General features: G+C 41.3%; 1 protein-coding gene across 1 annotated transcript in view; it reads left to right on the top strand.

Moving 5' to 3' along the window:
* The window catches only part of CPXM2 (carboxypeptidase X, M14 family member 2), a 66,532-nt gene that overhangs the window by 23,782 nt on the left and 25,852 nt on the right, over positions 1–16,898 (top strand). Inside the window, exon 3 of the mRNA XM_039704350.1 lies at positions 4,270–4,409. Within this exon, the coding sequence (XP_039560284.1) occupies positions 4,270–4,409 (140 nt within the window). The remainder of the gene's footprint in view (positions 1–4,269; positions 4,410–16,898) is intronic.

Consider the following 16,898-nt stretch of genomic DNA (forward strand, 5'->3'; position numbering starts at 1 on the left):
TCATGCTGTTCATGAAGGAAAACACTTGGCCAGCTCAGAGACACTGCTGTGCCACTGGAATTCCGTGAACATGTTGTGCTGTGGGGATGGTGACAAGCAGTTTTATGGGCTGCTGCCCCTGTCCAGTGATCTGGATTTCACCACGGAGCTGTCACAATGTTTGTGGGACTCTGGTGCTCCCCCCCAGAATAATACAAAATCCTCTCTCTGCCCAAACTCATCATCTGATGCAAAGTCAGCTGAGAAGCTCAGGGCTCTCCCCAGGTAACTGGCACTGCCTCAATTCTCAGAGAATTTGCAGAATAATTAAGTTTCTCCAAAGCTTTTCAGGGCTTGTTTTGGTTATTTCGTTTTTCCTGTTTAGATTATCTGAAGCACATGAAATGAACCAGTTGCTGTGTGCTTTATTCCAGAGAAGGACAGGCTTAGAATTGGATAAGACTTCACGGGATCTGCTTCTCTTGTGCCCTTGAATTGTGTGGGGCCTGATTTTCCTCCCAGTCCTGCCTGAATGTGGGGATTAAGGTGGGATTTCTCAAGGGCACAAGCCACATTAGTAGAGCCCCATATTTTGGAGATCCAACTGCAATAGTGGTACAACCAGGAGTAATTTAACATCATCAAGAGAAATCAAGGCATAAAATAATATTAATTGAGGCTCTCTGCCTTAGAGGATAAAATTCATTAGTATTTGTCACTTATATGATAATTAATAGTGGATAATTTATCAAACTATGTTTCTTTCCCTTCCTAATTTTCCTGGTTGGAGAAATCCAGATACTGAAGATTACCCAAGTAATAATAAACCAAATAAACCCAGAGCAATCCCATGTCTGCAAACACAGGCATTTGTGTCTAAAGGAGACCTCCCTGTGCCTGAAGGGGCTCCAGGAGAGCTGGAGAGGGACTGGGATAAGGGATGGAGGGACAGGACACAGGGAATGGCTCCCACTGCCAGAGGGCAGGGCTGGATGGGATTTTGGGAAGGAATTGTTTCCTGTGAAGGTGAGGAGGGGCTGGGATGGAATTCCCAGAGCAGCTGTGGCTGCCCCTGGATCTCTGGAAATTTCCAAGGCCAGGCTGGACAGGGCTTGGAGCAGCCTGGGACAGGGAAAGGTGTCCCTGCCATGGCAGGGGTGGCACTGAAGGAGGTGCCTTTAATGTCCCTTCCAACCCATTCCATGGTTCCATGGTTGTCTTTCCACATCTTTGTTCCCTTTGAAAAGCTGCGTTATCAAATCACAGGGAAAAGACAAAATTATTGAAGATTAACTTGCAGCCTGTGTGTTTTAGCTCTTCCCTACTGGCAGTGGTTGCTATAAATACCTGTGATGAGTAATGCTTTTTTTTTTTCCCCCCTCCCAAACTTCCTATGGTAAAATGATTTTTTTTTTAATCATCCTGCTGGGAATGGAAAAGAATTTAAGCAGAGGTGGTTTGATATTTGGTGTATTTTTACTGCTGCTCCAGCTGATTTGTGGCAGAAGACTGGAGTTTCTCTCTTTATTTCAGTACATTTTGGGAGTATCATCTTTCTCCTCATTATAGAATGCTTTTATAACACTGATATTGTGAGCAAGTTTTTATTCTGCCTTGCACACATCTAATTGGGAAGAGAAACATGAATTAAAATGCAAAGTCATAGTATTTGTAAAGGAATTTATAACTTTCATATTATTTTCTGGATACCTAATAAGCAGCTCATTTGGTGTAGCTGAAATACATTTCTCAGCTTTCACATTTGGGAATAACTGATTTGTGAGTGACATAAAAAAATCTCTTTTCCTCTGTCCAAAATGGTTGGATTTTTTTATTTTTTTTTTAATAAGACACTGTATATTGAGAAATATTTTTGCATATGGCTGCAAGTGAAACAAAAACTGAGGTAGACTTGGAGTTATTCTTGAATATTCTGTGAAGAGAAAAAGACTTATCCCTGGCTTCCAATTTTCATGAACTGCTTCAGTCTCCTTCTTATGAAGACAATTTAAGTACCCATGGCATAACTTGAATCTGCTTTTTCCAGTAATTCAATATGGATTTTTAAAATTCAAGTAAAGACCTTACTGAGGAAAGATCTTGACATGTATTATTTGATAGAATACTTGGTGATAACTGTACCCATCTCCTAGGAATGATAATTTTCCCAAATAGATTTAATAGGAAATCTAATTATTAAATAATGACTGAGTCTATAAGTTTTTATTTTCTAGAAACAGTTTTTTGAAGTGGCCATAGGGAAATAAAGCAGCTTCAGAAAAAAAAAAATACATTCGAAGCTTGAGAAGAGAAATTGTAGCATAAATTTCTTAATTTTATTTTCCTTCAGAAACATTTCTAAGAAGAACTTCTCATTATTATTAAACTCCTGTTTTTCACATAGTATTTTGTGCTGATTAGACACAGACACCTGCTTCTTTTTACCCAGTAAAAACCTTTTCTTTTAGCTTCAGAGAAGCTGATATCAGAAAATAAGAGAGCAGGGAGAAGTAGCAATATAGGGTTTGATCTTCTTCCTCTTCTTCTTTTTCCTTTTCTTCTTCTTTTTATTTTGTTTTTATGGTATCTTTGCCCCTATTTAAGGCCAGAGTATTTTAAGCTGTGGATAACTAAAACTTCCCATATTTTATAAGCAACTTAAGCTGAAATTTATTTAAACCCAGTTGAAACCATGGATACTCAAGAATGTAATTTGGGTGTGAAGGTTTTTTATTTTAATAGCACTTTTTCCATATTTTTTCCTCTGCTTTCCATTTCTCATTCCATTATGGAGGAGAGGTTTATTCCCTGATGAGCATCACACCAGTGGGAAATATCCTCAGCTTAAAAAGCACCAGGGATTGGGAGTTAGGGGCACTTACTCTGCAGGAACTGGTGGAATTTCCAGTGTGAAGGGATTAGCAGGATGCTGGTTCAAGGTGCTCTGCAGATCTTAACATTTCCTGGCAAGGTTTTAAAGCCTCAGGCTACTTCAAATTCCATCTTACTTTAAAATGCATTGAAACCTTCTCTTGCCAAGGGTTATAACTCAGGTCAGTGACCATGTTTGTGTTCTCATGTTTTCCCATTGTTCTGCACTCCTTGAAGAATTTATCTCTCATTGTTAACAGGCCTTTTTCTCTGTGTTTTCTTATATGACTTTTATACAAACTTCTCATTAAAATATCAGAGCTAATGCATAGAAGTAGGGGGCTTAATTTAATTTTGATAGATGTAGGAAAACACGTAATTTTTAAGCTGCTTTATCTCAGACCTGAAAATGAGAAAATGAAAAGTTTTAGGAATTGAATCAGTGTCTTGTGTTTTGCAGCACTTCCTTCAGATGCCACACTGGGAAAAGGGATTAACCACTGCATCCTCTCTGAGTTAGAGCCACCTATTTGGGTAGAAAAACTCTGTAAACCTCTTCATTTTCATTTGGGAAATATTTAATGATATCCATTCCTGGAATTACATGGATGGCAATGATAAATCCACATAAATCACAGATGAAATACCACAAAAATACAAGTAGCCTCAGACGACCACATGGCAAAGCTTCTGTGCTCTTTATGGCAGTATCCAGCTTGGTGCCAAACATTTCCTGGGCTTTAGGAGGAAAATAAATCTCTGAATGCTTCAGATGCTATATTTCATTAAATTCTAGTTCAGATTTATTTGGAAAACAGCTTACCCAAAATACCTTCAGCTGTTTGTTTGAAATGCTGGGAAGGCTGTTTGTGATGGGTTTCCCAGCAGAAACTGGGATGCAGATTGGTGCTCAAGCTGGGGAGCAGCCAGATATTCCTGAATTTTTAACCTTTGCCACCCTGGCTATGAAAATTAATAATTCTGGTTCTGGTGGGAAGTAGTGCTACTGTTTCTTTATGCCCAGCACTCTGCTTTGCTGCTTCCAGGGGAAAGAAGATTTTTCTAATGACTGACCATTATTTACATGGGCTGGAGCTGGCTTTTTAGGACTTTCCAAACTCTGCAGACCATGTGGGTAATTTGTTCTGGATAAAGACTGTGGCTCTGGGTTTGTGGCTCTATCAGGCCACAAGAACAGACTGAAACTCTGTTTATCTTTTCTGACTTAAATTCATATGTAAACATTCTTAGTTTTCAAAGGGACTTCCCAGAATTTCCTGCCCTGAGTAAGGAAATATTTTGGTGAGGGCCTCAAGGGTCTTGAAGTGAGGGGGATGAATGATGTGTTCCTTTCTTTCCCCCATGGAAAACCTTCAGTTTCTTAGCTCTGATTTATGGTCAGCTTTGCCTTCTTTTCAGGCAGGTGTTAACGAAAATGATTTTTATGATGGTGCTTGGTGTGCAGGAAGAAATGACCCCTACCAGTGGATTGAAGTAGATGCTCGAAGGCTGACAAAATTCACTGGAGTCATCACCCAGGGAAGGAACTCCCTCTGGTCGTAAGTACCTGACTTTTATCCATGGGACTCTGAGCTTTCTGACCAAGGAGTTCATGTCCTGATGAGCTTTGGTTCTTCAAGAAAAAAAAAAAAAAATTGGAAATGTATTTCCAAATGCTGTGAGACATCAAGTCATTGAATGGGGCAACAGTTATTGTATATAAGGCAAAGTCATTTTATATATATATATATATATAATTAAAAATATAATATAATTATATGTTAAAAATATATTTTATATATAAGGCAACGTCATTATATAAAGATATATATATAAAATAGTAATAATAAATATTTACATATATATATATATAAATAGCAAAGTCATTATAGATGGCATAAAATAGAAGTTTAAGGGTGGCAAACTTCTGTAGACATGATGTACATCTGGACATTTACATTCACCTTGTCATATTTGCTTCTGTTAAACTTCCTCATTCTTGCCCAATATTTAACTTGATTAGCTCAAGTTATAGTTTTGTGCATCTTTTAAATTTAGTTTTAAATAACCATGCCTTTTTGGGATGTCTTAATCCCTAGGTAATCACCAAGTAATTACTGTAATTCCAAAACAACATGATTTTAATGTAAGCAGGTAAAACAGACTTTATAGTTCTCTCTCTCTCTCTCTCTCTCTCTCTCTATATATATATTTACATATATATAATATATGTGAATATATTATTTATATCTATTTATAATTAATTTTATTTAAAATATTACTTAATTACTATCTGCATATAATTATGCATATATATACACAGTATATATATAAAAATATACTATTATTGAGCTTTCTTGCCACTGCTTGCGCTCAAAAATGTCTCATGGCACTGAGAAATAAGTGTTTTGACCAGATTTGTCTGCATTTACTCCTCTGTGACTGTTGTGGAGTGTATATGAGGGATGCAGGAACAGGAGTTGAGGATTTGGGATTTTTTCCTGCTCTTTACATCTTTGTCCGGCCTTTCAATTTGTCACTGAGTCTCACAGCTTTATGTGAGCAGATAATTGCACTTGTGCTGCTGGACCTTTTGCACAAGTGTGTGGGAGATGCACAACCACTCTGAGAGATCCATTCTGTCAGAACTCTCCCTTAGAAAATGAATGTGATGTGTAATTGAAGGTAAACCAGAAAAAATTCCAATATATCTTAGAAAAAGAATATTTTCCTTTCACCAGCTGAATTTTCTGTGAGTTTTTTTTGTTTAATTTCTTTTAAGGTGCTTGTGGGAGTAGGTGCTTCTTTGGCAATAAGGTTTCTATATTTACTCCACATTTTTCTGGGGTAGGTAGGTAACTTTTAAGCTGCTTGTGGGAGTAGGTGCTTATTTGGCAATAAGGTTTCTATATTTACTCCACATTTTTCTGGGGTAGGTAGGTAATTACTGTAGCAAAGCCTTACTCTTTTTATTCATCCTCTTGACATTGCTGTTCCTCTCAACGCCAGAGCTGCACTGCTTCATCCTGTCGTGCTTCTATTTTTAGTTCAGCTCTGTTAGGAGTTTACAGCAGATCTTGACACTCTATTTATAGCTGCTATTCACAGTCATTTTGGGGTTTTGGGGTTTTTTTGAACCATAGAAAGGTTTGGGTTGGAATGTACCTTAAAGATCATTGAGTTTCAACTCCTCTGCCATGGGCAGGGAATTTTGGTTTTGCCTCTTTCCCCATAAAGAATTGGTGGGCAGAGCCCTGAGGGTCTGCAGGAAGAGCAGGATTGGTGCTGGTGCTGTTTTTTTTTTCTTTTTTGAACCATATAAACACCAAATCACAGTGGGGAGAAACAGTCCCCAGAACAGAAGAGGAGTGGGGTGGGAGTTGTTTTGGGGTGGGCAGGTTCCTTTGTGCCTGTTTGCCTCAGAAAGCAAAGGAGACTCACCAGCTTCCTTCCCTGACCCTCAGCTGCTGACAGGGATTGTATCAAAAAGGATTGTTTGTGATAGGAAAGTTTGTACCAAAAGATGCCCTTCTGTTACCTGAGGCACCTTCCCAGCTTTATGAGGCTGTGTAACAAGAAGAGAGTGCTTTCATGACTGATGGAAACATATGCTGGAGAATAATCTTATTGTAGGTATGAGAGCCAAAAAAACACCTCTCTGATCTGTGTTCTATTAGAAGTGAAAACCTGCCAAGCAGGGGAGCCGAGGTAAGATTTTTATTTAGTCCAAAGCCTTGGAGACTTTCCCAGCTTTATATTTTAAAAATAAAAAATCAAGGCACTGAAGGAGCGCTGGCTTATATTAGATATTAGGAAGAAATTCTTTCCTGTGAGGGTGGGAGGCCCTGGCACAGGTTGTTCAGAGAATCTGTGGCTGCCCCTGGATCCCTGGAGATCCAAGGTTGGACACTGGGGCTTGGAGCCACCTGGGACAGTGGAAGGTGTCCCTGCAATGGCAGGGATGGAACAGGATGGGCTTTAAGATCCCTTCCAACCTAAAGCATTCTGTGATTCCATTACACTGGGGTATAGAACCACTAAACCAACTCTTGTTCAATAAAAAGAATCTTTAACAGAATGAAAAAACTGTACTTCACTGGAAGATGTGCCTAGACCACATTTGTACCTGTCCTGGTCCCTGTAGTTTCCTGCTGCTGATCTAATGCGGACATTTAAAATGCCAGGGAAGGCAGGCAAGGACACCCTGCTGAATCCTCTCTCAAATTTGCCTTTCACTGCAAAGCTGTAGCACTTGAGCTCCCAGCAGTGTGGCCTTTGCTCCCCGTGTGTGATGCTGCTGCCAGAGCTCTTTTGCTGCTGCTGGACTCATCCTTTTCCTCCTTTGGGGCAGCTCTGGCTCCTGGAGCTCAGTTTTGTTCATGACCACTCTGGTCAGACACAATCTGCTCACATTCAGCTGTGCTCACTGGGGGTTTCTGGGCTTTCAGTGGACAATGATGAACTGAAGGTTACACTTCACACAATGCAAAGAGCACAAAAATGCTTGGGGTTTCCATTGGCTGTGCACTGGCAGGAGCTGCTCCTGCTCAGCCCTTCCTCTCCTGCTGTTCCCTGTGTGTCTCTGGTGGATTGTGGCTCCCCTGGTCCATGCCAGGCTCGAGACAGGAGAGGAGGAGGAGGAAGAGGCTGAGTTGCAGAAGCAGCTCTTGGAAACAGAGATGACCTGACAGTAGAGAAAGAAACTGAGCCTGGTTTGTAGTGAATACTTGGATTGTTTCATCATTTCCTTTTTGAGGAAAAGCACTTCTGAGTCGAATTTTTTGCTCATCTGTGAATTCTGTGAATCAGATCTTTCTCCTCTCCTTTTTAAGCCTGAAACAAGCGAAAACAGGCTTTGAACAGAAATCCTAGATTTGAGGAGTCCTTCCTTTGACCAGTAAAAGCGAGCACATCAGCTTGAGGGCTGCTGCTGTTCAGGCACCTCAGTCATTCCTGGGAAACCTGAAATCACAGAAAAGTGTTCTTTTGCCACCATAAATGGGCAAATCTGCTGAGATCATCCAGATGATCTGCAGATGATGAATTTCGCAGAAAAAGTGGAGCCCAGCTGCAAGAACCAGGACTTCTTTTTGATTTTTACACTGAAGATATCCAAAAATCAGGAGTGCTACAAGTGCTGGTTAATAGGGATAAAATCCAGTGTCTTGAAAGTGAGCAGGATATCTGTTGCTTTGGGGGAGAAATAATATCTGTAATAATAATATGCAATTCTTAATAATAAGTAATTATTAAATAATAATATATGTATAATAATAAATGAAATAATAATATATGTAATTCTTCATATTGCTGCCAATACACATTCCAGTTTTAGGAACCAAATATCTTTAAAGAACTGTTCAAGGCTGTGGAGTGGGACACTGGAAGCATCACTGTGGAATTGAGCCAGGGATTTAAAGCAATGATGTGGTAGTTTAAAATATGCACTCTCTTGACAGAGGGAAAGAAAGTATTAATCACTCTTAGCAGTTTGGCAGGATTTTGCAAAACAGAGTAAACTTGTTTCCCACAAACCAAATTCCCTTCTGATAATTCAGCATCATCTTTTGTATCAAGAGAAAACCCACATGTCAAAATAGAGTCAGTGTGTGCTGACAGTAATATAAAGCTTCAGGCTGTGTGAAGGCAGAGGATGTTTTGGTTTTCAGGAGAGGATGTAATGTTGCAGTGAGTGAGATGTATTTTCTAAAAATTAACCTTTCAGTCATGGTAAATTGTGAACTATCACTCCACACCATGGAATGACAAAATGACAACAATAAGGAAAAGCATGGATGAAATGATCTGTGCAGAAAGTTGGAGTTCTGCAGCAGAATTAGGGAATTTTTAGAGAAAAATCAAAATAGACTTACTTTCAAGCATGTTCTCTGTTAGACCTTTCAGCTTCATAAAAATATTGAAGATTTTTTGCTTTTATGCAAGCTATTTGTCTTTAGGAAAAAAAATGTAGGGGGAACATCTTAATTTTTCAAGTCTGATTTGGGTAGAAATTATTTCTTGTGTCTTCTAAAATTGCAATAGCTCTTAAAAGGTTTGAGGAGACACCAAATCAGTGGTGCTGCTGGCTGGAAGGAATGACTTCCATGTATTGCCTGGTTCTAAACTGACACCCTTTCAAGCTGGTCACTTATTTTTATTAGTGCTGAAGAAACATTTTAACCAGACGCTGGTGTAGACACCACTGCACACTCCCTACTGTGGCACTTTGATTTCCCTGTGCTGCTCTGAAAGGATAGCAAATAATAAATACCCAGCAGATTGGATTTTGTGTCTGATCATGCTTTTGCTACAGACAAGATCCTTGTGATTGAATAGGGGAATGATTTTGCAATTTTTTTTGGTAATACACCCTCGACCTCAGGCTTCCCTGTGTGCAGTGTAGCTCTCCATGATGCCCCAGCATCCCTTTTGACAATCTGTCCTGAGGGAATTGTAGGTCTGTAACAAGCTGGGCGCCTTCCAGAGATGCAGTTGAGGATAAATTTAGGTCAGTGCAATTTGCCTGCTTGCTTCTAATTTTGGTGGTACAGCGTTCTGCTCTTCAGTCACAAAATGAATGTGCTGCCCCACATTCCAACTTATTGCTGCACTCACTGGCAGTTTCTCAGAAGCTCAGATTTGGGTTTTAGGCTGTGTCTGTGGCAAGGGGGAAACTTCCTTGCTTGCAAGGCAGTAAAAATCAGAGTCACAGAATGATTTAGGTTGGAAAATGCCTCTAAGATCATCAAGTCCAGCACTGCCAGGGTCTTTTCAGCTATTCCTGGTGCTAAGGTCATGGCTTCCTGAAGAGGTAATCACATGAGCATCTTCAGTCTTCCAACAATAGCAGAAGAAGGAGCAGTAATAATCGTTCCAGTGACACTGGGGTAGCATTCAGGAAAGTGGAGTGGATATTCACAGGTATTTTGAGCTGCTGCTACAATCTAAGAGAGCAGAATTTTGTACTGTACACATGAAGGGTCGAAATTCAGCAGTGCAGTGCTGCTTGTGAGAGCAGAGAAGAATAAACTCTAAACCCTGCCCAGCTCACAAGTAGAACAGACAAAGCTGGCTCTGACTCTCAGAGCAGTTCCTCCTGTCCCCTCGTAGAGGCTGTGAAAACACACCCTGGTGAAACTTCAACAAGTGCAGGGGATATGTCTCGATGTTTTATCCAGATCATGTAACAAAACAAGCAGCTGCTGTGTGCAGACTCCAGTAATTCTGGTGCATTAAATCAGTGCAAACTGTTATTTGCCCTGACTGGGTGACAGGACTGCAGAGATGATTACAGCTTTCCCAAAGTCAGCCTCATGGGGTGAATCGTTCCAAATCCATAGAAATCATATCAAGTGTATTGATGTGAGTTACAAAACAACCTGAACTCATTGCAGGAAAAGCTCCCTTGAGATAATAATGTCACAGTTATGTGTTATACTAATGTTTATGATGGGTTTACCTAATAAGTTAGATTTTCTCTTGGCGTGGCTTGGTGAATCCTTCTCATGGGCTTTCATGAGCCAGCCTTTGGCAGCTGCACCTCCAGGGCTCTCCATCTATTTGTTTAGTTTCAGCCCCTGTGCCCTGTTGATTTTCCAGCTCAGTTCTTTCCCCCTGCCCAGGATTTTGGTCACCCTGATGAGCCCTCCCCACTGGGGAGCTGCCTCAGTGACCAGCTGGGGTGATCCTGTGTGGGTGGGGTACTGACAGCACACCCAGGGACAGATTGATGCTTTCACAAGTTTGTTTGACAGAAATGTCAGAGCTGATGCTGTGGTTGTGGCTCTGATTTGTCACGGGGATCCTCTGTCACTCAGTGGCAGGGAGCAGGTCACTGCCACCCCAGGGACAGCTCCTGCCTGGTCACTCTGCACCCCCAGAGGGGGCTGAGGAGGGGACAGAACCTGCCCTGCACGGTGGGGATGCTCAGAAGAGGAAGGAAAGCTTTTTAACCTCCATGGAAGGAACTTGAACTCAAATGAGCCGAATCCTTTTGGAAAAGGAGACTTCCAGTGGGTTTGGGCATCTGCTGCAGCTGATTACTCACCCTTACTCATCACAGCCTGCATTTGTGTCTCTGGCATGTGCACGATGACTTGGTGCAATGAGAGTGGTTGGGGGGGGTCGTGTTGGGGTCATCAGGCTCCTTGTCCCTCCACTTGTGCCCTTCCCAAACCAGTGTCCCTTCTCTGAGTGCCACTTGGCCACCTCTCTGTGGGCTTGGCAGCCCAAGGGGGAGAGCCTACAGCATTGCTGTAAATATTCTCTCAGCTGTGGACACAAGTGGCAGTGTTTGTTTGCTGGTTACTCTCAGGGCTTTTCATTTTCCTGTATTTTAGCATTCATGAAGTGAGGCATTGCCTGGAAAGTCTGGATTTTTCTCCTCAATTACACGACTAATTCACAAAGGTGAGGTAGGCACAAGAAAAAAAAAAAGGATAATTAAGAACACCACAAAAAGATGTTCAGAAGAAAAGGCATCACAGCTTGGTTGTGTTCAGCAGATACAGACGATCTGGTACAGAAAGAATTTCAAACTCATGCAGATCTCATTGCAAAGAGTGGCCCAAAATGAGGGATGTTAAAACCAAAATGTTTGGGGCAGAGGATGTCTCTGAGCTCGGCATTTTCAGGCATTACTGGGTGAATGTACAACAGCAAAAAAAGAAACATCCACAGCTGGCACCAGATTTTATAGAATGTCATAAAATTAATGTAAAGACCTGGCTGTAAGTTGCAGATGTTGGGTTGGAAAGGTATTTGCAACCCCAACTCCTGTTTATTGAGTAAAGCTTTGAAAAATCTGTGCTGAATTCAGTTTCAAGCAAGTGAAATTCTGGCTCGGAGCTTTTCTTCATTGGGCCTCCAAAGAGATGGATTTCACAGCAGTACATTCATTTCAGTCAGCTAGAAGCAATTTTAAAAATTAAACATTCAAAGATTTCAATTATTAAAAAAATACCCTTGCTGGCTAGTCAATCTTCATCTCCTAAATCATATTTATTTTAATTAGTTTGCAAAACTTGCTGGGCTACCTGTGGTTTGCCTGGGCATTTTTTGACTTGGGTGATTTGGAAGCTGTTTGGCAGTGGGTGATTTAAAATTTTATCAGCATAAATATTGTTATGGAATATTAATATTAATGGTTTTACATTTAATTGCATGAGAGTACAAATTAATTTTTCAAGTAGAAAGCCATTTAATTGCCAGCATGCTGATTCTGTTGCATGAGTATCATTTAGCATAAGGCTTGTCCAGCATTTTTTTTGGTATAGAGATTTTGCTATATCAAGTATTTTGGTGTGGCAATTTATTTATTATTGCTGGGTGCACATTTATTTGCCTGACTGGGTCTATTTTATATTAATTTTAGGGGTTTCTATTGCAGATAAATCAGGTTGGCCTGACAGCAGAAGAATAAAATGCTCAGTTGGAGCCAGGTCTGCTGCTCATGGAAGCTCTGCTGGTGTTTGCTGCTCTCATTCCAAGAATGTCAGAGAATCATGGAAGAGTTTTGGTTAGAAGGGACATTAAAAGTCATCCTGCTGCAATCCCCCTGCCATAGGCACCTTCCACTATCCCTGGGTGCTCCAAGCCCCATCCAGCCTGGCCTTGGACACTTCCAGGGATCCAGGGGCAGCCACAGCTGCTCTGGGAAATCCATTCCAGTTCCTCACAGGGAACAATTCCTAATTCCCAATATCCCATCCAGCCCTGCCCTCTGGCAGTGGAGCCATTCCCTGTGTCCTGTCCCTCCATCCCTTGTCCCAGTCCCTCCCCAGCTCTCCTGGAGCCCTTTCAGGCCCTGGAAGTTGCTCTAAGGTCCAGTGCAGAGCCTTCTGCAGGCTGAACACCCCCAGTTCTCTCCTTTCCAGACAGGAAGGTGCTCCATCTCTTCAGTCTCCTTTGTGGCCCATCTCTGCCACTCTGGGCTTGGCTTCTGCTCACCAGCGCCTGAAATCACCTGGGCTTTCCTTGATGTGGGAAAGCACCCTCAGAGATGAGGATCAAAACGTTAGGTTATTTCACTAGTTGCTGGTTAGCTTTCCATTATTGAGAAGCCTGGCCTGAAAATATGACATGCAGCAGGTGCTGCTCAAAGAGAATAAACCCAAACAATTCCAATTCCCAGCTGATCCACTGCCTGCTGGCATCCCTCCTCTGTTTCCCATTCTCCTCAGCTGGGATTCAGCCTTGGGTTCAACACACACAGAGAAAAGTCTGGAAAATGTATCAGGGCAGGCACAGTGGAAGATGTTTTATTGTTGTGGTGCTGCCCATGATCTTTTTGCTCAGTAGCTGATGCCGTGGTTAGATAAGGAAAAGCTGATTATTGGGACAGGAACCTGCCAAAGCTGTAGGAGATCTGCTTTTAATTCTCTGCTTTGATTCAGGTTTACGCTCTCTGTCCCTGGGCAAGTTATTTAATCCTGCAGCTTTTCTTTTTGGATGAAAATGAAAAAGCAGGACATTTCCATGCATCACAAAAGACTGAATTTGAAATTGAAGGTGTTCAAATAAGCTTTGTCTAAGGGCAGTGCATTACAGATAAAAATCAAATAATTAGTAATAATTCAAAGATCCACCACATTAAGTGAATTTGAATCACATTTTGATTTTTGCATTTACTATCTCTGAAAAGAATTCATTAATATTGTCAGTGGATGCTGAGATTTTTCAGATTGGCTGTTTCTGAAGATATAAGGCTGCCATAAATTTTAAAAGGGGTTATTTTAAAGGGATGCAACTGAATCCAAAAGTTCCCTGTCAAATCTGTACCTTGTGATCTTTTTCCAGCATGGAGGAAATTTGTGAGGTGGAACAGGGACTTTGTGGCAGAGGGTGATGGGCTCAGCTCTATAAACCCAGAAAAAATCTGTATTTTTCTCTTAGAAGTGCAGTGATAGGTCTTGAGAGATTTGATATAGTGAAAGCAGAAAAGCTTCTCTGAAACAACAGCAGGGACATCCTGAGTCTAGGAAAACATTACAGCTTTATCTCAGCCTTCCTTAGACAGCTTTATTGTTCAGTGCTGATGGGCCCCAAAGAGATTGGATGTGACAGAAATCCCTGTCTGCAAATCCCAAACCGAGGAGATGGATCTTGGTGTCACCAGCTGATCACACAGACAAAATTCCCCAACAATTCTCCTAGCACAAGGCTTTGCTTCAGCTGCTGTGTTCCTCTGATGGATTGCCACAAAAAAGCTTTAGATTTTTGTGCCTACATGAATAAACCAGGTGTTTCTGGAACTCCTGGATCCTGGGAGATGCTGTTCTTGGAGCACCACACACCCAGCTGCTTCCTGGGGTCAGCAGCCCTCCTGTGCCACAAACAGGTGGGAAAACTGCAGCTCTTGGGAGGATTTAGTGAGTTGGGTGTTCTTGTCTGCTCTGGAGCTGTAGGAGTGTCTGGGATTTGAAGACACTCATTAGGCTTTGCTAGGTTTTTTTTCCAGATCCTCTGACCACAAGAACACACACAGAGCTCCCCTTCCCCAGCATGGGGGATGTGGCTTTGAAGGAGAAGGTGCCATTTCTCAGGGGAGTCTGAATTTACAGGAGCCTTCTTAATATTTTCAGGAGGTGGTTTTATTATGGCATTGGGGGGAAAAAGGGAAAATATTTAAGCCCCTAGAGGCAGCTTTGCATGCACAGCCAGTGAGAGAAGGATCTGATCCCCTGTGATGTTTTTATTCTGCTTTTTCCTCATAGGCAGACAAAGTGAATAGTGTATGGTGTGTACCTTCATACATTGCACTGATTTACCTCATCCATGACCCTCTGAGGTCCCTCTATCCTGCCAGTGTCCAAGACTGGATGCAGCCCATTAGGATTTTAATTGCATTCTGCCTCTCCATAGCACGTTACTTGTTGCCACTCAAGATGGAAAATGTGCAGGACTACTTGTATATGTTTTCCTTTGGGAGAAGTTTGAACTTTTGTAATGGTAGGGAGTGAGAAAATCAAAATATGTTAAATGAAAGTCCCAGCTTAGAAATGTTACTGTGACAGCAACATTTTCTCATGCCAGTAAAGTAATCTTGTTCTTTTAAACATCCTATATGTGCCATGATTTTCTTACAAAAGTCGTGGTTTTATGTGACTTTAGTACTCTGAATTTCTTTGCAAATGTCGAGCAATGAATATGGATGTGTTGTGTTTGCCCTCCCAACTTGATCTGTGCAGTTGAAGTGAAAAAAGCTCTGTAATACTTCAGAAGCAATGATGTTATTTCCTTTGTGGCGTTGCCTCTTTTGGTCCTTTAGCCTGATTTTGAGAGATGATCAAGAATTGTAAAAAAAAAATTATGCAAAGCTCATGCAACCCCCAATAAAATGAGTAAGGAAATTAAAAAAAAAAAAAAAAAGGGCAAAAAGCCCAATATAATTTTATGTGCATTGAATATGTACAGTGCCACAAGCACCCTCCTTCAAACCCAGGAGTTTTGCTCTCAAGCTTATATTTTTCTAGTAATTCAGAAAAAGCTATTTTCCTCCTTTTAGATTTTTGCTGTTGGCCATTTTATAGAATGGTTCAATATCTGATCCAAACCTACTTTTTTCCACTATCCTTGTCCTGGCACTCCATGTCCTTGTCACAAGTCCCTCTCCTTCCCTCTTGTCAGCTCCTTTTTTTGACAGAAGTAAATCAGCCCTTCTTCAACCTAAGTGGGAAGCTGAGGGAAGAAAGTTCTTTGCAAGAGTCAGGAGAAACTTATCCAGCATGCTGAAGTCACTGTTTATTTTGTTGTGTGTCATTTATCATTTTACAGCCAAATTTTAGAGACGCCAGCACGGCACTTCTCAGCTCTGCAGTAAATCTCCTACCCCAGGAGCCCTTCCACTAAAAGGCAGACAATTAGGATTTTCAGAGTGCTGCTCACTTGTTACAGTTGTTTACCAAATACTAAAGTTGTGTGCATTACAAGTGATAGATGTACCCTTCTTTTCATTGCGATAACAAAAAGTTGTCTGCTTGGCAATAGTCAAGATTTTTCCATTTAATCTAACATGAATGGCAAAATCTATTCACTGAAGGAGGCTGGTGAAAGAGTTGCAAAGGACTGGTTTAGTGTCTAAAACAGAGCTGGGTTTGTTCAGTTGCTTTTTTGTTCTGTTTTGTTGGGTTTTTTTTTTCAAAATCTCATTTTTTAACTTTTGGGGGCATTAGTATAGAAGGTCCAGAAGTGATTTTCCAAATCCTACTAAATATTTACCTCGGGTTTTGGGGTTTTTTTGATGTGTGGAAAAGCTCAGTTGTCTGTTTTGTACAAGGCTTGGTTGAACTGGGGCTGATGGTTTTACTCTTGTTCCATCCTTGTCCCTTTTTGGTCTTCATTAAAAGCCTGACTCTCTTTAGTGAGCACATAAAGGCTGATTTGTCCTTTAAATACCGGCACAGTGGGTTCAGTGTGGGTGCGTGTGTTCATAGGTAGTTTGCTATTATTAGCTGATTTTAAAAGAAAAAACAACTCAAAGTTGTATTTGTACAGGGAAAGTTCTTAGGTGTGTCTGTCCTTCCAGGCACTCCTGATCTCCATTTTTTTATGCTCTGCTGCTTCTCCAATACCTGCCCCAAAGTCCCCTGTTCTTCTTTCCAGTGCCAAGAGCTTTCCTAACCCTGGTTTCACTCCCAGCCATGGGACTGTAGCTTAGCTGAGAACCTGTGCTGAAGAAGAGCAGCTCCAGAGCCCTGCTGGTTGCACATAAATATGGAATTTAATCATCCTGGACTGACTTCACAGTACAAATGTTCCTCCAAGCCTCAACTCTCCTCCAAGTCCCTGCCTACTGAAACCAGGTGTTAGGGGAAAAATAAATCACTGCTGCCCTTTCTGAGTAAAAAATAGGAGAGGAGAGTTGGGCATTGCCTTCTCCAGCCTTCTCCTGCCCTGTACACACATTTCCACAGGTAATGCCCCAGCAGTGTGAAACTCCACAGCTTTAATCCAGAACATAGGAAGCAGCGTTTTACATTTCCTCATACTCTTCTTTAGCTGGATCCAGATGAGGCATAACTGAAGTATTTGACTTTTTTAGATGAAAG

This window comes from Passer montanus, unplaced genomic scaffold, assembly GCF_014805655.1.
Source record: "Passer montanus isolate IOZ18808 unplaced genomic scaffold, ASM1480565v1 scaffold172, whole genome shotgun sequence".
NCBI lineage: Eukaryota > Metazoa > Chordata > Aves > Passeriformes > Passeridae > Passer > Passer montanus.